Raw genomic sequence first — 24384 nt, forward strand, 5'->3', positions numbered from 1 at the left:
AGACTTCTGTGCCTGCTATTGCTCTAGGTGTTTTTAATTAACCTATACGTATTACATACTACCACTTACCATCGCATTTTGGGTCAAATGCAAAATTATTTTGAGATTGGGGAAATTCTGGTAAACAACTAATTTTGAAGGGATAAAATAAAATTATTAGTCCGAGGTTCGTTCAAGTTGGCCCGGGACACCCTGTATTACCAAAAAAAATAAAAAAAATTATTAAGTGCCAAAATACCAAATTTTTCCATAAATTCAAAACAAATTTGGATAAATGAGATTACTCAAAACATTAGGGTGTTTGGGGTGCCTGGCCCTCGCCTGCACCCTCTCTGTCTACCAGTATAAAAGAAACTACATGTATAAATAAAAAGGGACGCTGCTATTTGCAGCCCTCTATTTACTCCCATAGCCCGTTAAAAATTTCCAATTATACTCGACAGTTAGTTACCGAAATTGAGATATATTTTCAGCATCCAATTACCGAAATATAATATTTTTTTCAACAGATGTTTACCGAAAATGCATGTTCGGCAGTTGTTTACCGAAAGTTGAACATATTTTCGACATGTAGTTACCGAAATATAATCTTGTTTTCAACAGCAATTTACCGAAATGTTATTTATGATTTTTAACAACCATTTACCGAAATGTAGTGGGCTATGGGAGAAAATAAAGGGCTGCGAATAGTGGCACCCATAAAAAGAAGTTCAAATTTTTGTTATTTTTCCTTTTCCTCAAAATAAGAAAAAGAAATCAAATTTTACAGGGGTGATAATTTGTCAAAACAAAGGGGAAAAGAAAAGAACAATTAAAATGTTTCCCACACATAAATTTCAGTGTCCTTTGCAAGCTAGAAGAGAAAAATGTTTGTTTTATTTATACATACAGTGGTGCGACTGACTAAAAAATAAATAGTAAAATAAATAGTACAGTAAATGATAGAGGACATTGTTGCATGAGGAACTGGATGAGTGATAGGCAACCAGATACTGTTATGTGGCAGAATGGGACCCTCAATGAACCTTGTAAATTCCAACCAAATTTCAGATAATTAGCATGTAAATTGAATCGGATTTCTAGGCGAGGCCTGCATTTTTTATTGCCGTTAGTCTTTAATTTGGGTACATGGTTCCTCGACATAACATCACTTGAGTTTCTTGATTTTTGAAGGTTTAGAGGAGCCAATGTTTCCGAGGTAAATTTTCATAGGCCCGCAATCACTTTATGCATACATCGTCAAAGGTTAAGTTTGCCTTCGGTCCTTGTGCACTTACAAAAGAGAAGGAAAGTGAAGAATGAACATAAATTCCTAGCAGTGTAAAACAACCATTTTTCATCGCTTTACAGTCCCCATGAGTTTTGTTGTGCTCTTCCTATATAAACATAACCATAAGAACTCCCTTTTGGCCACCAAGAATCTCTCTCTCTCCCTCTCTCTCTCTCTCTCTCTCCAACAGCCTAAAACATGATTGCATTTAGCTTGAGAAGCCTCACATTTATGCTCTTCATAGCCTTCCTCATTTGGTCATCACAAATAGACACTTGCAATGCTAGAAGAGGGAAGCATTGGAGGCAAAACAGAGGAGTCTCTACGTCTATGTACAAGAAGAAAGCAAAGAATCACCATCATGGCAATGCCGGTAAATCGAAACATAAAATGCCATCACCGAAAGCACCACCACCACCAAAAGCACCATCTCCTCCATCCCCGCCACCGAACCCAGATATTCCGCCACCTCCGGCTCCGAAACCAGATATTCCGCCATCCCCACCAAAGAAAGGGTCCAACACCGCGGCTTCCTCAGTCTTTAATGTACAAGATTTTGGTGCAAAGGGAGATGGAACAAGTGATGACACGAAGGTACCTTCAAATTTCACATAATGTCACAAGAATTATAAATTTTACGTTTTCCAATGTTCTGTGTTTTCACTCTGCAACTATAATAATCATAGGCAATGAAGATAAAGTTGTTGTCACGAGAGAGAGAGAGAGAGAGAGAGAGAGAATAATGCAATTGATTATGCATTTTAGTTGTAACTTTTCCATAATTCATCGAGTTGACAAGTACCGCAATTAAGAAAGGGTTATTGCAGAAATTTACTATACTAATCCCTGTTTGGGAAAAAAAGTAGGCACCTTAGATTATCGAAAGGGCATTATGGTCAAAATTACCAACTTACACGCAATTTGGCCAGACACCCGATTACCCCCAATAACCATAGAGTACAAAAGAGTAATTGTGACATGATTTAGAAATGGACAGAACTTATGTACTGCGTCAAACAGTATTATACCGTCCAACAACGATAAACCAACTCCATCTACATGGTAGTTATCGTTTTGCATTTTACACACACGGTCCTAAACCTCTACCTAAATAGAAGAATAGAGGAGAGGTTTGTCGAATTCCGGGAACATCCATAAAACTTGTAGCGACGCCTTTATGAATATGGATCCTGAGAATTCATCTTGTGGGGTATTCACGCATAGAACTAGATCAATGTAGCCGACTACAAGTAATTGAGACATTAATGTAGCCGACGGCAGGTAATTTGGACATTGTATTGTTGACTTGAGAATACAACAGAAAGAAACTGCCGATGGCTAAACAACAGAACGTCCAGATTACTGGACACCAAAACCAGATGAGGCCCATCCAAACACAAATGAATCCCATCAGGGCAGTTTGGTCCAGATTCCAACAATAATTGTATACAGTTCTATACAAACTACCAACTGTATCAACACAATGCATTTATAACATTCTTTCCAGCTGGTGAAAAACTTAGTATACATATTACATATACACCGGTCCCCGGAGTGCCCCGTGCATTTGATTACACAATGCTACTCCCTGATATCGCTCTAAAAACAGACTTATGGGTGTAATGTCGAATGCTATAAAAGACTTAATTGAAACCCTCTCAAACACCAATTAATTTTAGGAGAGATGGTGGAAAAGTGGTCCGATACATAGTAATACTGATTTCGAAATTTTGTTTCTATGGTGCAAAACAGGCATTTCAAGCAGCATGGGCAGCTGCTTGTAAAGTAGAGGCATCTACGATTGTGGTCCCCCCAGAATTCACATTCCTTGTGGGACCCATTTCTTTCTCTGGTCCTTATTGCCAACCAAATATTGTCTTTCAGGTAAACTCACAACTTTCAGTTCAGAAAGAGGTAAACTCATAACTTACCACTGTAAAAAAGTTTCGGTCGTATGCAGAAATGTATCTATCATACATTCAAATATCAAGTGAATTCCAGTACTGGTGTTTTGTCTTGATAAAACTCGGACCGTCCCAGGGGGTCGATCCTACTATGCACTAACGGGAGCCCCTATTAAAGCCGGGCCAACACTATTCAATCAGTAACTCTGGAACTTACATATTTTTTTCCAGGTTGACGGCACAATTATCGCTCCAACGAGCTTTAAACCTTGGGGTTCAGGTCTCCTACAATGGCTTGAATTTACTAAACTAAAAGGAATCGCGGTTCAAGGAACAGGGACCATAGATGGCAGAGGCTCAATCTGGTGGCAGAATTCCATCTACGATGACCCCTTAGACGGCGAATCAAACCTAATCATCCCATTAAACGACACGGTTCAAGAAAAACCCCCAATTCCTGTAATTTTCGGCTTCCCTCTAACTTTTTCTCATTGATTTGTCTATATCTAGTTTCCACCATAATCCAACCCCTCACCATGCTTCCATTGTGTCAATTGTGTGGCAGATGAGCAGTTCTCTAATTGGGAAAATGCCAAGCATAAAGCCAACAGTAAGGACCACTTCAAAATTCTCTCTGCATTTTTTTCAGCTTCCAAAAATGCAACCCTAGTAACAGGATAGCTGTAATTTGACTACACAGGCATTGAGATTCTACGGGAGCTTCAATGTGTCTGTCACGGGTGTAACAATTCAAAACAGTCCCCAGTGCCACCTCAAGTTTGACAACTGCATAGGAGTTTCCGTAGCCAATATAAACATCTCATCTCCCGGTGACAGCCCAAACACCGATGGCATCCACTTACAGAACTCCAGAGACGTGCTAATCCGCAGTTCTAATCTTGGTTGCGGTAATTTACCTCTAAATTGGTACTATAAGATTACATTCTCAATTTCATTGAACCCCTTTTTTTCATACATCAGGAGGCTATCTATCCATAGCATTGAGGAGGGAATCTTGGCTATGGCCGAATTCGAACCGTTGGCCTCACCAAAATTCTGGCTAACTAAGCTAGCCATATTTAGTCTTTTCATTAAACTCTGTTACTCCTCTTAAAAAGACCTCTGGAGTCCAAAATCAAGGTTATCTGATATGAACTAGTGTCCAATAAATGTCACTGCTAGCTTAACGGACACGAGCCCTAGGTAAACTGAGATAAGACATCTGGGATAAATTCGTCCAAATCATGCCCCAAACTTATCCTTTTAAAAGCCACCATATATACAAAACACATAACTGAATTTTCAACCACTAATATTGAGACACATGGCACCAAGTCATCTGTCATATAATCCTTGTCCAGTATAAGCTTACTGTGGCTGGCCGGACACGCGTCATGCCTTGAGGGAGATTAGGTTTGAACCCACATGCCCCACAGACAGGATTCACAGGAAGACATTTCTCTTTTTGTCACATTCATTAAATTTTTCTTTTGTCTTCACTACAAATAAGAACATGCTTTCTTCCCTTTTCTCCTTGTATTCTTCTGCTAACAACTTGCAACAAAACCAGTTTATAACAGTCATAGACAATGAAGAAAAAATGTCAATGCATCAAGTAAATGGTATGCTAGGATCTCAAGTTTTAATGCTTTTGTGCAGGAGATGACTGTGTTTCTATACAAACTGGATGCACAAATGTGTACATACACAATGTGAACTGTGGACCTGGACATGGAATCAGCATTGGTGGGCTAGGAAAGGATGCGAGTAGGGCATGTGTCTCGAACATTACGGTTCGTGATATCAATATGCATAACACAATGAATGGTGTCAGGATAAAGACGTGGCAGGTAAAGATTCCATCTGGAACTCATCTGATTGAATACGAATTTGAGATGACAGATAAGATTTCATAGTACCAAAAAAGTCTCAAATCCAAGCAAGCTATCTTCCACCAATGGAAATCGCTAAAAAGACTCAAGTAAAATGAAGTTTTCAAACGATATGGAGTTTGTACTATATAATAGAAGTTCGCCTAAAAAAGCCATTTTTTTACTAACTCAACTTGACATTCTTACCTAGTTCTAATGTACTTTTGCAGGGTGGGTCAGGGTCTGTGCAAGGTGTACTTTTCTCAAACATTCAAGTTTCTGAAGTCCAACTCCCCATTGTGATTGACCAATACTATTGTGATAAAAGCACATGCAAGAACCAATCATCCGCTGTTGCTCTATCAGGAATCTCATACGAAAAGATAAGAGGAACTTACACGGTGAAACCTGTACACCTTGCCTGCAGTGACAACCTGCCATGTGTCGATGTCACGCTAGCTGACATAGAGCTGAAACCACAACTAGAAAAGTACCATATGTATGATCCCTTCTGTTGGCAGACTTTTGGAGAGTTGAACACTCCCACTACACCTCCAATAGATTGTTTACAAGTTGGCAAGCCATCAAGCAACCGGATTCAAACTGATCATGATTCATGTTGAGCCCAGCTAATGTAAATTCCGGTGTATTTGCTTGTGTGGTCGGCACTATTTCCTGACCCCTTTCACACCTTTAGGATCAGCAGTGGTTGTATTAGCTATTGTTCTCTATGAGGGTTACATTAGTTCCTGGTTTGTGTGAGAGTAAATATAGTTTGTAGCTAAGAGGTTGATAGTAGGTCTAATGAATCCTTGTCTGCTAAGTATATCTCCATCGTTATATATGCATACATTCGTATTTAGAAGATGTGTGCTAAAATAATTGGCAATTTTGAACACATTAATGATTTGCAAATTTCAGTACACTTTTCATCAGTATCAATGCACTTCTAAACACTACCACTAAAATATGGACAGTTGTTTACACTTTCCAAATTTGAAATTCACCAAGTATATTTTAAACTCTATCTGGTCATTTCCCTCAGGGTGTACGAAGTTAATGAGAGCGCCCAGACTCATTATGATCCAAGTACATAAATGCTCTTCAACCCTGGATCTTGGCAGTAGATTGGATCAGTACTATACATATGCCTCCCTCTGGAATATGGCCCTACTTAGTGAGAGAACACATGATGAAAACCATCGTTTTAAGGAATAGTAAGCAACCAGTTCACAATCTAACACAAGGAAACTCAAGAAAAAAAGATGCCAACGGTTATGAGTGATGTCCATTCCTCTAACCGCAAGGCTGTTGGATATAGAGTATGTAAGAAATATAAGTAACACAGTGGTTGAGTATGAAATGAGTGATCACTTACTATAACATTGGGACCTATCCACCAAATAGGTTAAGCTTTCTGGTTGGATCTAAAGTTTCAAGTATTAGCTAACTATTCAAAAGGAGTCAGTAGGGCCTAGGAGGGCACAATCATTCTGGAGGGAAAATAGCACCACTTCTGCAACTTGCATATCAAACCCTGTCCCTCTTCATAGTGGCCGAACACTGCAAAGAAAAAGCATGCGAAATAAGTTGAACATCAAGCATTTTATTACTACATCAGTCCCGCTACAAGAAAATATTAACTGACGAACCGCCAACCTCAAGAAATCCCTCCCGCGGAAACCAAGTGATTGAAGAAGAAAGAGTTCAAGGGAGCATCCCCGCATGTAGCTCGTCCTTGCTTTCCGATGACACCTATCTCTGACCTAAGCTATGCAACAAAGAGATATAGTCTATAAGAAGTGGTGATAACATAATCTTCTCAATTAGCCGTCTTGATTTTAAACTGATGTTGGCAAATGGGAAAATATCTTCAGATCTTGGAGAATCAGAAGGATCGTGTCTGTCGAGAACAAAATCCAATCAATATTGTGGCAACCCCTCTGCTGATGCCAGAGCTGCTTGATTATGAACAACTGAGCTCTCAACTTTTTACACACAGTTTATCTAAAGCGAGAAAAAGAAAGTGATTGCCAAATCACTAAAGAAGTTATGTACTGGGCGCTGATAAAAGAAAATAGTTATATACAGGGCGGCATAGATTCAGCCAAGTTGGGATGGGAAACTGGAACGATAGCCATTAAGTATTAATACTAAAGAAGCTAAAAGGTCTATCCCTTTGATCATGATGCATTGAGATGAACTCAACATATGATGATTAGGAAAATTATTTTAGCAGTGGTAAGAAGGTATGGAGGAATCAACTCATGACTAGTGACTATCTACCTAGAGCAAAACATGTAGCTACTGAGTTGAAGTATATCTTCCAAAATTGCAGATAAAGCAATGACACCACGACAACCGACAAGAAGGTGTTCTGAACTGGCATTTTGAAAGTCATTTGTGAAGCCGAAACGTGAAGGTTGAACTTACCTCTTGGAGAGTCTTCATATTTTCCTCCTGGCAAGCAGAGATAAGAACATTTATCACCCTCTCTGGATTCCTCCTCTACTGATTTTTTCCCCCTATCTCTACAGCAGAAAATTATAGTCCCGCTCAATTGACAATATGTATCTCACGTTCCGCATAAATGATTCCCTAGAGCATTAATTGCATCGTGCAACAAGAGATCACTTTCATAGGGACATTAGTACCTTCTCTGGGTGTAAAATACAGTGACAACTGGCCATGGCACCCCCCATGGCCTCTCGCAATTTCTTCAGGCAACCAACTTGCATGCTCACATTAGGCACCTGGACTTCCCACAAATAATTAAACTCAAGCACAATCGCGTCTGAGACATGAAAGGCAAAGCAAATTTCTGGAATAATTTCATGAGGGGGTCGTTGAATGCATGTTCTCATGACCCCCACCCAATTGCAAAGGAATTATGCAAAGCTTGAGGCCTGGTGGCAATAAAGCAAAAATAAGAAAATCTCAACTGAAAGCCAAGAAACCTTTGCCTATTCAGAATAGGAAAGCACCTTGATAATATAAGACCGATTACTACAACTTTAAATGTCATTTAGAACCGCAAAGATGATGTAAAGAATGTGCAAGATTAGATGATGTTTCTAGATGACATTTCTAAACGCGTCATTTTCTAAACCATCATCTTGCCAAAGCACCCAACTGCCACAGAAGTAGAGGATTTATTGGCATGTAAATGCTCTCATTGAGAGTGTTGCAATTTCTCGTAGAGTAGTTGCGAAGCGTGACAACATAACTTACATAAATGATCAGCTCATAGTTCTCCGAGGACCAAAACAGATATCTAACTTCTTGCACACATTGACCCATCATTCCATATATGAAGCTTACCAATCCAAGTTTTGTCTCAATGAGTCATGAACTTAATGGTCAATAACAAGCGCATTCAATCTTTAACATCCCTTTTTCACTAATATAAACCAACAAAACCGATATACACACTTACAATGGCCAAGAGTTCTGAATCTAAGCAGTAAGTAGAAGCTGAATGGGATCTCACCATAAAGTGACGAGTCATTGACACATAAACAGTCTTCAACTAGAAATCCACAGCTGAATTCACCAATTCATACAAACAATAGTAAATTCTCCCAAAGAATTTCTCAATGACAACGAGGTTCAAGGATTAAAAAGAAGAACATTGACAAAAACTATTCACCCCGGAATCCAGGTATTTCATTTGCACATGTATATAAGCATTCTCGTCCATCACTGCTAGAACAGCAAGCATCCTCTTCAGGATGAAAACTAAATGGAAAGAGCCTTATAGCATGGTGAATGGAACCAATAAAAAAAAAAAAAACTCAATATGAAGATTCTCAAATCAATTCACAGCATTCACTCAAATCTCCTAAATTTCTCCAAATGCAAAAGAATCATGACAAAAACTTAACCCCTGAAGTCCTAATCTTTACCTTTCCACGGAACACATTCATACACAGGTTCATCCCACTTCCATGTTTCTACATCCATTTCCGTCAGAACAATATACTGATTGACACAGAGATAGTCTTAGTGTAGAAATTGTCAACTCAATTCGCCAATTCATACAAACAAGACTCAATTCTCTAAAAGAATTTGAAAATCTAAATGGAAGGAACCTTATCGCATGGTGATGGAAACCAAATAAAAATGAAAACTAGAACATGCTTAATAGTTAATACGCAAATTCACAAACCAATTCACTCAACACTCCCATGTTTCTCCACATGCAAAAAGTCCCCTGACAAAAACTTCACCCCCAAATTCCCAAGCTTTATCCTTCTACGAAACACATTCAAACACACATTCCTTCCTAAATTCTATGTTTCTACATCAATTTCCTCTGTTTCCGTGAGAACAATGAGCAACACGATAAACGTGGCCGCAATGATTCTTCTTCTTCTTCCTCTTCTTCTCTTTCATAATCAGGTATCTGTACGAGCTTAAGCGCACGTGGACTGAAGCAGGACCGATCCCACTTTCTACTAGCGGAACTCAATTAAAGTTGGGGGCAAAGCCCCCTCCACCACCGGGGATCGTGATTCTTCCTTCCCTTTTTTCATAACTCAATGCCCGGGCGAGCTTAGGTGCAACTAATCAAGGGATAAACCCACCGTCCACTCACGGGGGGCCGTGATTCTCCTCGGAACAACCATTGCAATCTTTATCATCATCGTCATCGCTGTCGTCCTCGTCAAACCGCTTGTCCTTGTGAAAGATACAGCATATCTTGGGGCTCTTCCTCTGGAGGAACTCGTTGTCGACGGTGCCTTCCTTCCACGTCGCAAAGTTAGGGCTTGCGGAGTCCGCTGGTGATGGGAAGAGGAGGAGGAAGGGAATGGAGAGGAATGGTGATGATTTAGGGTTAGGGTGGTTGTGGTGGTGCCGCTACTCGTTGCTCTCGCCATGTTTCTCGACTGGAGATATCTAGGGCTAGGGTTTCTCGCCTCTTGGGTGGTTCGTCCCGCGATTTTTCCAACTGATTTACCCGTTCCGATGCCCTAACGGATAATTATTAGAGAAAATTACTGACAATGACGTATTTTGATAATTAATATCCGTTAATAATATTTTTTGATATTAATAAATATTTTTAACGAGTATTAATTATCAAAAGACGTCCTGATCCGCCATTTTCTCTAATTATTACACTCCGTCCCCTTCATTCCAAATTGTTACGGCGAAGAATTATTAAATTTTTATCTTTTATCAAAGGTTTTCGTCTTTTTAAAAACTTTTGCACTAATTTTTATGAATTATTGATTTTTCTGGATGGTTTCAAAAAATAAACGCAAGGCTTATGTTTGCTATATATTCACATATTTCCATAATAAATGACTAAAATTTTCTTGGATAAATAAGAATTGGATAATGAGTTTGTTTTTTTATTGAGCACGTTACTTGTTACTCCATTCATCTCTAAATAAATGTTCGATCTGCAAACCTAGGCTTCGAACAAAATGCATTTCTTAATTTCTAAAAATAAAAAGATCAAAATGCGTATGTGTTGTGGAAATCATGTGGTTGTGCTCCAGAGGCATATAATAATTTTTTCTTCATGTGGCTGTCCATGGGTAGTGCTCATCCATTTTCTCTCTCTTCCTGGAAAAATCTAATTCTCTGATTATAGATTATTTTTGTTTTTCTCTATTTCTTTTATAGTTTATCTTCATGTAAAGAACTATTAGAACGGAAAAAATTACATTTGAGTATAGGGATACTACTAGAAACTACTCCTCAGAATTTCAATCACATACATTTAAGGTTCTTTATTTACACAAACTAATGTCGCTGTTGATTAAACCATTTTTGTTTGGTTTAGAAAACATGCATGTTACAGGAACAACAGAATAAAAATTACTCTATAATTTACAAGTTCTATTTGTATTGAAACCTTTCACCTACCTAATTTCTAAAAGGAAATGAGGGTAATATTGTCACTACAAAAAAGTATTACAAGCATTTATGACTAGTTTAGAAAATAGTGATGAAAAATGATATTTTGTGAATACTCATAAATACAACTCATACATTAAGGTATATTAATTACACATAAATCATTGCCCCAGGGGCACCCATTAGTGGGACCGGTAAAATAAAATTGTTGATAGCAGAGAAGCGAGATCCTTAACTAGATAGATTCCTTTCCAAAAAAAAAAATGCATACATATGACGTGGCACGATCTGATTGCTGGAACAACCGAATTCTAGATGCAGAAGTACCCAAGGAAGAAACTTCAACGCCCGCTCATACGGGGCCATACCCAAAGCACGAGGGGGCATTTCCGTTATTCAAACCAAAACCAGAACCCATTCTCGGACTCTTACTGCCGAGATTGATCTCCTTTATTCAAACCAAAATAATACTCCAATTCTTTTGGATTATTAGCAAACATGCCTCTAACTTTTCTCTTATTCGTGTTATTTTTAAATCGTTTTGATTTGAAATATTTTTATGAGGAGTCAAGGATCCTGATCATTCAAAACACAATCCAACGGCTGAGAGCGAGGTCCGCACCAGAGCCTCCGTACGAGATCCCTGACTGGATCCGGACTATTTTTATGAGTTCTAAAATTTTATTTAACGTTACTAATTTAGATTTGTTAGACAAGAATATAAAAAAACTTAACTTCTTTATTCAATTAAAATATTTTTTTGGTACTTGATGCAACTATAATCACCAATTGTGGACCAAACACATTTTGCAATCACATTTATGAGAGACCATTTTCATTGTGGTGGTCCTAATATTATACTCGGTTAAAACAAATTCTTATTCTCTAAACAAAGTTCCCTTTGAAGAATCGTGCACGAATTCAAAACGACATCATTTTGCATGTAAATCTACCGATTGATATAAAAATTCAAAAGGGCGGGACTATTTGCAACCACAAATTTCTTGAACGTGGCATGTTTTCGTATGCACATTTAATGTGAACCATAGTATAAACAAGCTACATTCAGGAATTTTGTGGTTGCAAATAGCTGGCCCCATTCAAAATTAATTTAGTATCTTACTTGTCGGATTCTTCCACAAATTTGGCCTATTAAAAATATTTTTGGACAACACCGATCATACAAACTACCTTTGCAGTCCACTTTTAGATTGCAGAGAAGCCAATTTCTTATACTCTGTCCATCCCTAAATAAGTGTCTAATTTCACTTTTCCCCAATTTTTTTAAATTAGTTCTATCTTTTAATTTATACTACCATTTTTCATAATTTTCAAAATTTTGTATAATAGAACCAATTGAGATCTATCAAATAAGATCTATATTGCATATAAAAATAATATACTTTGAAAGATATAAATGAGTTTTTAAAGAGTGTTGCTATATGTACCGACCACGGGGAGGGAAAACGTACCGACGGCCGCCGGCGGGCCGTCTCCGGCCACCGGACGGCCGATCCGAGCCGTTCAAAAATTCTAAAAAATAAAACCGAGGGGGTCAACGCGGGAATCAAGGGCATCCGAGGTGTTTAGGGTGCTTGATCAAAGCACCCTTTTTTCGTGTATATATGTGTGTGTACATATATACACGAAAAAAGGGTGCTTTGATCAAGCACCCTAAACACCTCGGATGCCCTTGATTCCCGCGTTGACCCCCTCGGTTTTATTTTTTAGAATTTTTGAACGGCTCGGATCGGCCGTCCGGTGGCCGGAGATGGCCCGCCGGCGGCCGTCGGTACGTTTTCTCTCCCCCAATGGTCGGTACTCATAGATTTTTCGGTTTTTAAAATGTCTGAAATAGTAACATGGACATTTATTTAGAGACGGAGGGAGTACATAAATGTGCTTCATTAAAGTTAATTTATGAATTACAAAAGCCAATGTTTACTTTAAGAACACTAATCAAATCTCGAATACAAATAACATATATACTCCAATAACACATGTTAATAAATTAAAGTACAAAAAGATTTATTGATGCCACTCTTTCCAACAAGTGAATACATAAAATGAATTTCTTCCACGATAGTTAGGGTTCTTTCTTCTTTTAATCTTCAATCTAAACCGACGTCGTTTTGAATTCGTGTAGGATTCTTGTGGGAAAAAATTGAGTAAGATTTGGTTTTGGTTATGACATTAATATCAAAATCCACCATCATTCGGATGTTAGTGTAAATATGCCTGCGTATTTTTCATCATGTGTCCAATTTCAACCAATCATAAAAAGAGTAATGTTCACTTTCTTCAAAAGAGAATAAACAAAATTATTATCGTCGAGATACCATCGTCAAAATGATAGGCCCACCCCAACGAAGAATTCTATTTGCACCTCCTTTCTCTCAGAATCAGACCCATTCATTTTTACTAGGACAAACTTCACTTACATCCTCATGGTTTTCTCGCTGCGCGGATACACCCCCTAACCTTCATTTACCACCACATAGCTCCCCTGTGGTCTGAAGAATCCTTGATATTTGCAAGGTGGAACAGATGTAATTGAAGTCCTATCAAGTTTCAGTTTATGAGAGTTGAGGGGGTTGTTTGAAAATGAGAGTAAAAATGAGAGTGCAGTGGATTTTCTGGAAATTAATATGAGAGTTAAGATTATAATGAGAGTTGAGGGGGTTGTTTGAAAAAATTTCAATTTTGTACGACTGGTTTACGTTCGTCTCATAGCTTACGAATTTTATATAAGTTGTTTCCGTAAAATAATTTTCCCATTCCATTTTTGATAAATGCACTTCACTTATGTTCTTTTAATGCACAAATATTAAACATAAAAGTCTCACTAAAAGACAAAAATTGTAATGCATTTATCAAAAAGAGTGAAAATTGCTGCCCTAAAGAAAAATTTAGTTAATGCATATGTGAAGAAAATGAATTGTCTTGACATCTGTATTTGTATTTTTATCGAATTAGTCCGTCCAGTCCGTTGGAGAAATTTCGCTTTATTGCAAGGAAATGGCTTGTCTACAGTCCAGATTTAAATTGCAGGTAGTCCGAGTGTTTGTAACCATCGAATAATGTTTTTAATGGTCCATATTTGTTTTCATACTATTCTTTCCGGTAAAAGTATTCAATAGATCTAAACCATTAATTATCAATACAAACGCTTCAAATTGAACTGAACATTCTTCTCTGTAGTTGATCGCAGTGACCATAAGGTAGGGAGCCTCTATGGTCAAGCTCAAGAGAGGTTGCTACGCTGATCGCCCCCTCCCACATTTTTTGCTAATAAAAAAAGGCAAATGCTAACGGTTGCCCTGGGGCACAAGAAAAAGCATATTAAATGAGCTAAAAATATTGGTACACACCATTTTTAACTTGGAACGGTAATTAATTGCATCGGTAAACGAAGAGTACTCTTCTCTAACTACTTGTATCAATTGGAGTATACACCATTTAAGTGTCAAATTTACCTCGTATGCAATTTGGTTTCAAAAAATAAACTCAAGGCCTATGTTTCCTATATATTCACATATTCCCATAATAAATGACTAAAATTTTCTTGGATAAATAAGAATTGGATAATGAGTTTGTTTTTTTATTGAGCACGTTACTTGTTACTCCCTTCATCCCTAAATAAATGTTCGATCTTCTAAAAATAAAAAGATCAAAATGTGTATGTGTGGTGGAAATCATGTGGTTGTGCTCCAGAGGCGTATAATAATTTTTTCTTCATGTGGCTGTCCATGGGTAGGGCTGTAAACGAGACGAATCGAGCCGAATATTAGAATACTCAGATTCGTTCGTTAAGTTTTTTAGCGAACTCGAGCTCGAGCCGAACTCAATGAAAATTATGACGAGCCAAACTCGAACCGAGCTTGCCCAGGTTTGGGTCGAACTTGAGCTTGTTTACGAGCCTTAACGTTTCAATAATATCATATTTTTATGTTCTTATACAGGTCTAAAACTGCAAATAAAATTTTCATTATGTACATAAATATGTTCATATACATATAAAAAGATAAAAACATATACATAAGTAAATTTTTAGTAATTGTAAACGTTTAGACTTGTACAAGTTTTAAAATTTTTACTCTATAACTATATAAAATCCCCATGATATACATATACTTCAGGTTCGCGAGCCTAATCGAGTCGAATACTGTTGCGTTCATGTTCGGCTCATTTATGAAACGAGCCTAAAATTGAGGTTCAGGTTCGGTTCATTTAGTAGACAAATCGAACTCGAACGAGCCTTTACCGAGTCGAGCCTTGAACAGTTCACGAACGACTCAGTTCATTTACAGCCCTATCCATGGGTAGTGCTCATCCATTTTCTCTCTCTTCCTGAAAAAACCTAATTCTCTGATTATAGATTATTTTTGTTTTTCTCTATTTCTTTTATAGTTTATCTTCATGTAAAGAACTACTAGAACGGAAAAAATTACATTTGAGTATAGGGTACTACTAGAAACTACTCTTCAGAATTTCAATCACATACATTTAAGGTTCTTTATTATCCCAAACTAATGTTGCTGTTGATTAAACCATTTTTGTTTAGTTTAGAAAACATGCATGTTACAGGAACAACGGAATAAAAATTACTCTATAATTTACAAGTTCTATTTGTATTGAAACCTTTCACCTACCTAATTTCTAAAAGGAAATGAGAGTAATATTGTCACTACAAAAAAGTATTACAAATATTTATGGCTAGTTTAGAAAATAGTGATGAAAAATGATACTTTATGAGTACTCGTAAATACAACTCATACATTAAGGTATATTAATTACACATAAATCATTGCCCAGGGACACCCATTAACGGGACCGGTAAAATAAAAATGTTGATCGCAGAGAAGCGAGATCCTTAACTAGATAGATTCCTTTCCAAAAAAAAAAAAATGCATACTATGACGTGGCACGATCTGATTGCTGGAACAACCGAATTCTAGATGCAGAAGTACCCAAGGAAGGAACTTCAACGCCCGCCCATACGGGGCCATACCCAAGGCACGAGGGGGCATTTCCGTTATTCAAACCAAAACCAAAACCCATTTTCGGACTCTTACTGCCGAGATAGATCTCCTTTATTTGGCCCCCTGGTCTTAACGTTCCGCCTTCATATACTGGGCGTTGGTTTCTCTCTTTCTCTCTCTCTCTCTCTCTAGATCCCTCTGCAAATCCTGCCGGCAGGTAAAACCTCGCTGCATTCAAATCTCCGTTCCATGATTCTGTTACCCGTTACTATATTTCTGTACACGTGTACGCAAATTCAAAAGCGTTCGTGAAAAATCTTGGGTTTTCTTTCGGATCCCGTTCTTATTCCAATTGAGGCATCTGATGATCGAATCTGGGTTTATAGGCTAATGCTTTTATATATATATGTCCCTGTAATTATTCCATGTTTTTAAAATAAGTCTGTTTTTTTCCTCTGAAATGCTTTTACGTTTTTTGAATTTTTTTAGTCGTTATGTGTTGATATATATGCACAATTCGTGAGATCTATGGCATTCTTTTTCAGATAAGAGCTTTCAAGTTATCTTTTGTCAATTTGAGGTATCTGATGATCGGATCAGGGGTTATGAGCTAATTATCGAATATGTTCTTGTAATCATTTTTTATTTTTGAAAAGACTTTTTTTTTTTTTTTTTGTATTTTGTATTTTGTTTGAAATGGCCTATTATGGAGTGCATTTGTTAGGATTTAAGGCTGTTTATTGCTGATTTGGGATTATGTTGAATGTTCGTGATCTCGGTTTTGACATGATTGGAAATACGTCGTCGTTGTTATGTAGACGGATCTAGGGTTTCAATTTTGGGGAGTGTGACCTGAGTGCAATTTTGTTTAAGGAGGGTGAACATTACCTCCCTTTTATTGGTTGAAATGGTGTAGGTTCCACCTGTGCAATACACTTTTTGGTAAGCATGACATCACTTTGTGGTGAGATCTACATCATTTCAGCCAATAGGAAGGAGGGTAATGTTTACCATCTTAAGTGGAGGGTGAACAAAACTCAACTCGTGTGATCTCGTATAATGTGGATTGTGGAGGTGTAAACTCTTATAATTTTGCGGTCGTCTTAAATTGTACTTGGTAAACTACTTGACGCTCCCCACGGTTTAGAGAAAGGAGACCTTGAACAGAGGTGATCTTGATCATCACTTAACTGGCAATACTGGTCGAGCTAGATGGGTGAAGCCCAGCCCCTCCCTGGAATATTTTTGTAGTTTTCAAGTTTCAAGGCAAGGGCACTAGCCTAAAGCCGATAAACCACTATGAAGGTTTTTGAATTTTTGTTGTTTGATGTGCGTTACTTGTCCTAAATGAAGAAATGTATTGAAATTTGAATCCATAAAGGAGCTTTACAAAGTCGTTCTAGTACGCATCTTAGCGGTTGATCGATTGGATCTTATAAGCTTTTTAGGTGCACTTGCGTTTAAATTTGCTTTATTTCTATTAATTCCAATTTTGAACAAAAACTGATTTAGGATACGTTTTCATGGTTTTGTAATTTCTTTGTTGATTGGAAATATTATTTTCGATTTGAAGATTGTGTAGTTGATAGGAAGTATAAGGCATCACAGTTTTGTAATTTTCTGATCTGAGGATTGCGTTAAATTTGTTCTGATCTGTGGCACTCAAGGTTAGTGCAACTGCAATTTGAACAGTCTTCTTGCATTGAAATATAAGATTTTAATGGAGTTTAACACAGTGAAGTTTTACGGTTTACCTGATTTCTAAGGGATGATATGCTCTTAGCTTCAGAATCTTAGATCACCTGATCTAGGGACATTTGTGAAGTATTGTTCTTTATTTATCTCCAAGTGTGAATCTGAATGATACCGGAGGATCTCAATGATTGTTTTGGCTGATATACCCAACTTGTTGCGTTCACCTGTAGGGATTCAGCCTGAGAGCAACATGGGGTTGACATTCACCAAGCTTTTCAGCCGGCTTTTCGCCAAGAAAGAGATGCGCATCCTTATGGTTGGTCTTGATGCCGCTGGTAAGACCACCATTTTATACAAGCTTAAGCTGGGGGAGATTGTGACCACCATTCCCACCATTGGTAAGTGCTATTATGTAATTGTTTTGCATCTAAGGTTCATTAAATTTTTACTATGACCTTATTATCTTGTTTCCTTGCTCTATAGACAAGCTTTTTTTTTTTTGTGATTAATCCATTGAAGAGGGAGCTTAATTCATCAGCTTTTATCACTATTGATTTGAATAGTAGGCTTTGGTATTGAATTCAATCATTTTCCTCCTGATCGACTGGCCATTCAACTTAGATTTATTCACTATTTCCTTTTGCAGTATCTGTTATTTCACTCCTTCAATATTAAATTGAATAGTAAACCGTGTTTCAAATGCTATGGAACCACCACCTATTTTCATTTTCTGTCATGTTTCTTAGGTTTTGTTTCCGTTGTCTAGCTCTCCTACGAAGAATATTCAGTTGTACTTAGCATTTTATGGATTCAGTTGTACTTCATGAAGCACTTTCTGGAGTGATCTCTTCCTGGATTCTCCTTTACATTTGTTGACCTGATTATCTATGCAATCCAATGAGGTAGGGATTGCGGTTAGTGACATAGTAGATTGTCGTTGAGCCACTAAGATAATAAAATGCGTACCTTGGCGACATATGACTGACTTTTGAAAGGGAGTCGAAAGCTTATCAGTTATCAGAAGTCAGTTACCGTATACCTCCAACTCTAGGGGGTATTCATTTGGGAATGAGTGACTTGATGTCTCCCTTGTTTAAGAGTCAAGCCTTTAGTTCTAGAGAATTGTGTTGCAAAGCCTCTGATGTAATAAAATGCTTACCTTCTGCACAGATGCATATCCCCCTGGCAGAATTGCCATAGGGTATAGAAGTCTGCCAGCACATCAGTTCGAAGGCTTGCACCCGCTCATGGTGCTCACTTGAATTTAACACACACACACACGTGCATGTTCCGACTTATAAAGGCACCTTATCCGAGTTAATAATTTTTTTTAAGGATGACTGTGGAAATCTCAGCCTTGCAAGCCTTTGGGTGATTAGATGGAGATATGATGCAACTATTAGAATCATTATACTAATTAGCTAAAGTTATCTTATAATTATGGAGCCAGGACTCAGGAGTCACTTTGTTGTTGATGCTTATCAACAATGTTGTAGTTTTGCTTTGATTTGTTTAGAGAAGTGTTGTAATTTTATTTGCAAAATGGTAATATCTGCAGGGGTGGAAAAACCTCTGTACTGATCAGTCTCTTGACTAATTTTTCGATTGGTTTGAGCTTTTCCATTGCGCTGGAAGTGTACAAGGCCTTTTTGTCTCGTGGCCTTTTTTGTATATGGGTGGCATTCCCTTAATGCCTTCCTTTTAATATATTTATTAACTTAAAAAAAAACTGCAGGCTTTAATGTTGAGACTGTTGAGTACAAAAATATCAGCTTCACTGTCTGGGATGTCGGTGGCCAAGACAAGGTATGGGCTTGATGTATTTGTTTATGATCAGTGTATAGCCAATGAACACGTATTCAAAGGGCTAATCTGTTGTAATAGAATAGCTGGAGTATTCTGTTTCCTTCTTTTTAAACCTAATTTTAAGATTGGATACTAAGGAGTGGAAAACTGTTGTTCAGATTCGCCCATTGTGGAGGCACTATTTCCAGAACACACAGGGTCTTATTTTTGTGGTGGATAGCAATGACAGAGACCGTGTTGTTGAGGCAAGGGATGAATTGCATCGCATGTTGAATGAGGTAACTTGCCATGTGTTCATTCTTGTAGTATTTTCTTCTGTAAATCTATTTGACCCTGCAAAAGTACTGGAAATGTCTTATATATTTCGATGCTTCTAGAAGTTTGGGATTTGAATAATTATCAGTTGCATAGTTAAGACTAAAATTAAGGTTCAGCTTCTCTCAGTCAACATTTGCTCTCCTTCTCTTACTGCGTTAAATGAATATATTTGATAGATGTCAGATAGCAAATGCTATTACCTACAAACCATTTGACACTACATTTTTCAATTCTATGTTATATGTTGTTTAGCTATGTTGTATTTTCTATGGGATGCTCGAGTAGCAGTTTTTTCTTTTATATATTTGAAGACTAGAATTAAGAAGTATTATGAGCACTGACAGTTAGGCTTCCTACTCCAGGATGAGTTGCGAGATGCAGTGTTGCTTGTGTTTGCTAACAAACAAGATCTTCCTAATGCGATGAACGCTGCTGAAATTACCGACAAGCTTGGTCTCCACTCTCTCCGACAGCGCCACTGGTATTTTCGCATTGATAGTTTTCCTTTGTTAATCTGAAATAAGGCCATCATTATATGCCATTTTAACCCAATTATTTGCTCTTTTCAGGTACATCCAGAGCACCTGCGCAACCTCTGGGGAGGGGCTGTATGAGGGGTTGGATTGGCTCTCCAACAACATTGCTAACAAGGCTAGTATCAGATACCCTATATTACTCTTTCTTACAGCATCTCCAACCCACTCTACAAATGCCTTTTTCAATTTTTTTGAAGAGCCACAGGAAAAAAAAACGTGTTTCAAGTTTCAACCCACGCAGCAAATCTAAGCACTAATTTATCGAGCGTAGTCTCTTCATATATGTCGATTGAACAAATGGTGGTTTCCTCCTTTATTCATGGGTTTGACATAAAGAAACAGATAAGAAACTATAAAATGGATGAAATTTTAGAAAAGGGTGGCTGTCATAAGTTTCAGAAATGGAAATATTATTCCTCAGTGAGACACATAGGTCAACAAAGTACATTTGTGGTCATCAAATTTGAACAATGGGTCGGAGCTGCTCTAAGAATTACCATTGACTAAGCAATGGTGCGCAATTTATGTTTTACGCTTAACTAATCTCTCTCCTTTTATTCATTTTTTTCCCTACAACTTTTGTTCGGTTACAGGCATGAGGTAATGCGCAACATGTTGTGGTGGCATGATCCTGGATGCAGGACGGTGTTTATCTATCTCATGTTTTTTGTTAGACAATGTGGTTATGAATTCATTTATTGGAACGCCCTTCACTTCATTGAGAATTTCGCAGTTGAAATGTCTAGTAGATTGTTTAGGTTTGAATATGATATTTGTTATGGTGATGAGATAATTTTGTTGCTGACGTTATTTGAGACAGTTTAATACATATTATGGTTCTGTTTATACTTCATGTTTCAACTTGTTTTTAAGGCTTTGTTACATAACACGCCTGTGGACTGGGTTCGTTGCCCAACAATCATGTTTTCTCATATATCAACACCGTGCTCATTTGCATATGAAGCTACTGCCGTAAGAGGTTATTTTATCAAGCTCAAATTCCTTGTTTGCGATTACCTGATGATGTTAGGACCAGCCCATGGCGCAACTTGACTGATCTAGAGCCCTGAAGTCGACAATCGAACTGGCCCCAAGGGCCAAGAGTTGTTTTAGGAGACTGATAAAGCCACAACAGTGGTACTTGAAAGTATCATCATACAAATCAATTACTACTATTATTGGTTTTTAACTATGTTGTCCTTGATTATTCATAACTAAGGTTGGGGCAATTCCATCAAAGGTCGGGTCGAGGTAATTCCATCTTTTGGTCCGTAGGGAAAAAGAGAACTACAAAAGCTTCTCTTGTTGTAGTTCTCTTGAGGCGATTCTCAAATTGCGGCTCTATTTGTGTGATTTTGAAAATGGATTGTTAAAGAATACATTTTCGGCCTAAACTCCCAAACAGTAACAATGCAAAATCCAGAATGCATTAAGGAAGCTACCAAAAGATGATGTTCTTCATCCGCTCTGTTAAGTTCTCTGCTTTGAAATCATGCCAGCGGCATCTCCAACGCGACTAAAGCTTCAATGGTCAACATTGAAAGCAAACTGTTTGTGGTACTTCCCCAAAGAAAATCACACAATAGCTACTCAACTAAATGGTACCGATTTGCTACCTCTGCTTTGAAATCTTGCCAGTGGCATCTCCGACACGACTAAAGCTTCAGTGGTCATCATTGAACATGCCTTTCTCTTGTGCTTGTTTGATTTGTACCCTGTAATCGGTGGAACCATGTTTACTTAATGAACACAATTCATGATGAGAAGAAATTATGCATGAATCACGGTGCTCCGGTCTGTCGTAAAGTTGAAGATGCTGTGCCTATTTATAGATTCCTTTCATTCTTGTGGTGCTTGACTGTTAATTTGTCTTCCCTGGAACTGGGATGCCAAAATTTCTTTGCAAATACCTAAAGTATTTTCTGAAGGACAAGTAGTCATTGCTCTGGTGTTTTTCTTTGTAAATACCTAATGTCCTTCAAAGGGGGTGAATTTTGTGGATTCAGCTCCTCAGGACTCCATTCGAGATTGTCAGAGCAACGACTGTCATGTAACTAGTCCCGTGAAAAACCCCATATTCAGCATATAACTCTGGTTTCTCGGCAGGTTTTTTTTTTTTTTTTTGATCGAGGAAGCACAAACGCGTTGCATTCAAACTCATTTTTGCTTGATCCTTGGTCATTTGTGAGGAGTCTTGGTTAATCTGGAAATTCACCCACGAAGATCATGATATGTAGTAGCTGCATGTGCTGGCTTTGGTTTTGTTTGTGTTGGCGGACTTGTTAGGTAACGTGATGGAGTTCTTCCCTCGGTCAATTAGACATCATTTTTTTTAATAACTGCATGTCCGGACCAGCTTACGCGCATCTCGACTAAATCGCGAATTAGACATCATTGCTGGGGCTGAAGTTTATTATCCCCACCAACATACTTGGCCTTCTAGTGACAATTTTTGAAGAAATAGATTAGGTCGTCTCTTTTCGAGCACGACAATATTGCATCACCCCAGAAAAACAAGAGAACGACAATCGGGAATTTCAAGTGACAGATACAAGATGCACAATTTGAGGCATTGTAGCCCCATCTGCTAATGTTTCCTCTTGTTTTGAATGAGGGTAAGAGGGTAATTTCACATACCAACTCACCTAGGTAATTTCACATACCAACTCACATAGGCAATTCCTTCTGTTCATTATCTTGATTTTGTTTTTCACAAGCAATTGTTGGACCCAAACTTAAACTGAGTATTTCAGCAAAAAAAGCCGCCAAAACCGCGGGAAAATTTTCTGTGCTAAGCGGGTACCACGTGGTGCTCACTCGGTGCATCCAAGCTGTCCATTGAGTTTTTGGACGGTTTGGATTTGGAGAGAGAAAATGTTGGGGTGAGAGGAGAGAGAGAGTTTTAATCCGAGTCGTCCACAAGTGTATTGGACGGCCCGAATATATCGAGTCGGTATCACGTGGAATATACCTACTGGACACCCAAAAATTTATTGTAGCCCGTCACTGTTGGCTACTACTGTAGACTAACACCATTGATCATGAACGTACATGTTGCCCGCACACTGGACGATCACTTCCGATCAAACAAAAATCTACTCTTTTGAAGTCATCGTTTTGTTAATTTTGCGTTAATTTTGTATGGATTATTGGTTCGTCTTATCAATGGAAATCTAAAAAATAAATAATGATCAAAACCTTAATAAAGTTCAATAAAGACAAAATAGCGAAAAATGACAGATTTTTTCACAACACAATTAGTTCGGTTCATAATTTTTAATTTTTTCGATTTCTCTCGTCGATATGAATAAAAAATTCACAAAAAGGGAAACAAAACTCATAAATTCAAAAGGAAATTGAATAAGTACTTATTTTTTTAAATTAAAAGTTTATTGTGAGAGAATGATTTATTTCATAACGCAGAAAATAAGTACTTAAAAAATATGAATTATAGCGGAAAGGGGCCATATTTCCCCTAACCGAAAAGGGCCTAAGAATTAAAAAAAATATATAGCAATTTGTATAATTATTTATGCTTTGTTTGGAACTTAAAGAAAATGGAAAAAAAAGAAGAGAAAGGAAAATAGGATAAAAAGAAAAGAAAAATGTACTATGCACAATTTTAGAATTTTCTATTTTTTCTCGTCTTTCCCTTAAAACCAAACGATGGTAAAAAAAAATTGAGAATATCATTTTAACGAAATTATAGTGAATACTTCCTTGAATAAGAGAATCACGACTCTTCCGTGAATAAGTTAATCTCAAAAAATTTCTCTTATTTTCTCTTACTTTGGAACCCACAAAGGGAGATATTTTTCCGTTCCGAACCGGTATATCCTACATGATATCCGTTGGACATATTCGAGCCGTTCGACACACTTTTGGGTGGCTCAGATTGAAACTCTCTATCTCCTCTCCCTCCACCATTTTCTCTCTCATCTTACTCCAACACTTTCTCTCTTATTTTTCTCTCTCCAAATTTGAGCCGTTCAAACACAGAATGGACGGCTCGGATGTGCGAGCAAGCATTACTTGATACCGACTCGGCACTGAAATTTTTTTCCCACAGAGGAGTAGTGATGTATAAGAAATTTCGAGAAGATAGATAGAGAGAGAGAGAGAGAGAGAGAGAGA

The 24384-nt window shown here is 37.7% G+C and overlaps 1 protein-coding gene, 1 long non-coding RNA gene and 1 pseudogene across 3 annotated transcripts; 2 read left to right on the forward strand and 1 right to left on the reverse strand.

Moving 5' to 3' along the window:
• The first annotated feature begins 1287 nt into the window (after positions 1 to 1287).
• Positions 1288 to 5970, forward strand: LOC131310242 (polygalacturonase At1g48100-like). Its single transcript, XM_058337163.1, has 7 exons — positions 1288 to 1864; positions 3023 to 3154; positions 3406 to 3633; positions 3740 to 3784; positions 3875 to 4082; positions 4834 to 5024; positions 5276 to 5970. Exons 1-7 carry the CDS (start codon positions 1469 to 1471, stop codon positions 5666 to 5668), a joined length of 1593 nt encoding a protein of 530 aa, XP_058193146.1. The 5' UTR covers positions 1288 to 1468; the 3' UTR covers positions 5669 to 5970.
• A 360-nt stretch (positions 5971 to 6330) lies between these two features.
• Positions 6331 to 10019, reverse strand: LOC131310243 (uncharacterized). 2 transcript variants are annotated; one of them, XR_009195153.1, is made up of 4 exons: positions 8951 to 10019; positions 7479 to 7951; positions 6705 to 6811; positions 6331 to 6608 (listed from the first exon to the last, which is right to left on the reverse strand). It is a non-coding gene; the product is annotated as an uncharacterized LOC131310243 (long non-coding RNA). The 2 variants fall into 2 exon arrangements; XR_009195152.1 differs by having other exon boundaries at positions 7479 to 10019.
• Positions 10020 to 15954: 5935 nt separating this feature from the next.
• Positions 15955 to 21096, forward strand: LOC131310244 (ADP-ribosylation factor-like; annotated as a pseudogene).
• Positions 21097 to 24384: the final 3288 nt, after the last annotated feature.

Source organism: Rhododendron vialii, chromosome 12a (genome assembly GCF_030253575.1).
Source record: "Rhododendron vialii isolate Sample 1 chromosome 12a, ASM3025357v1".
NCBI classification, from domain to species: Eukaryota; Viridiplantae; Streptophyta; class Magnoliopsida; order Ericales; family Ericaceae; genus Rhododendron; species Rhododendron vialii.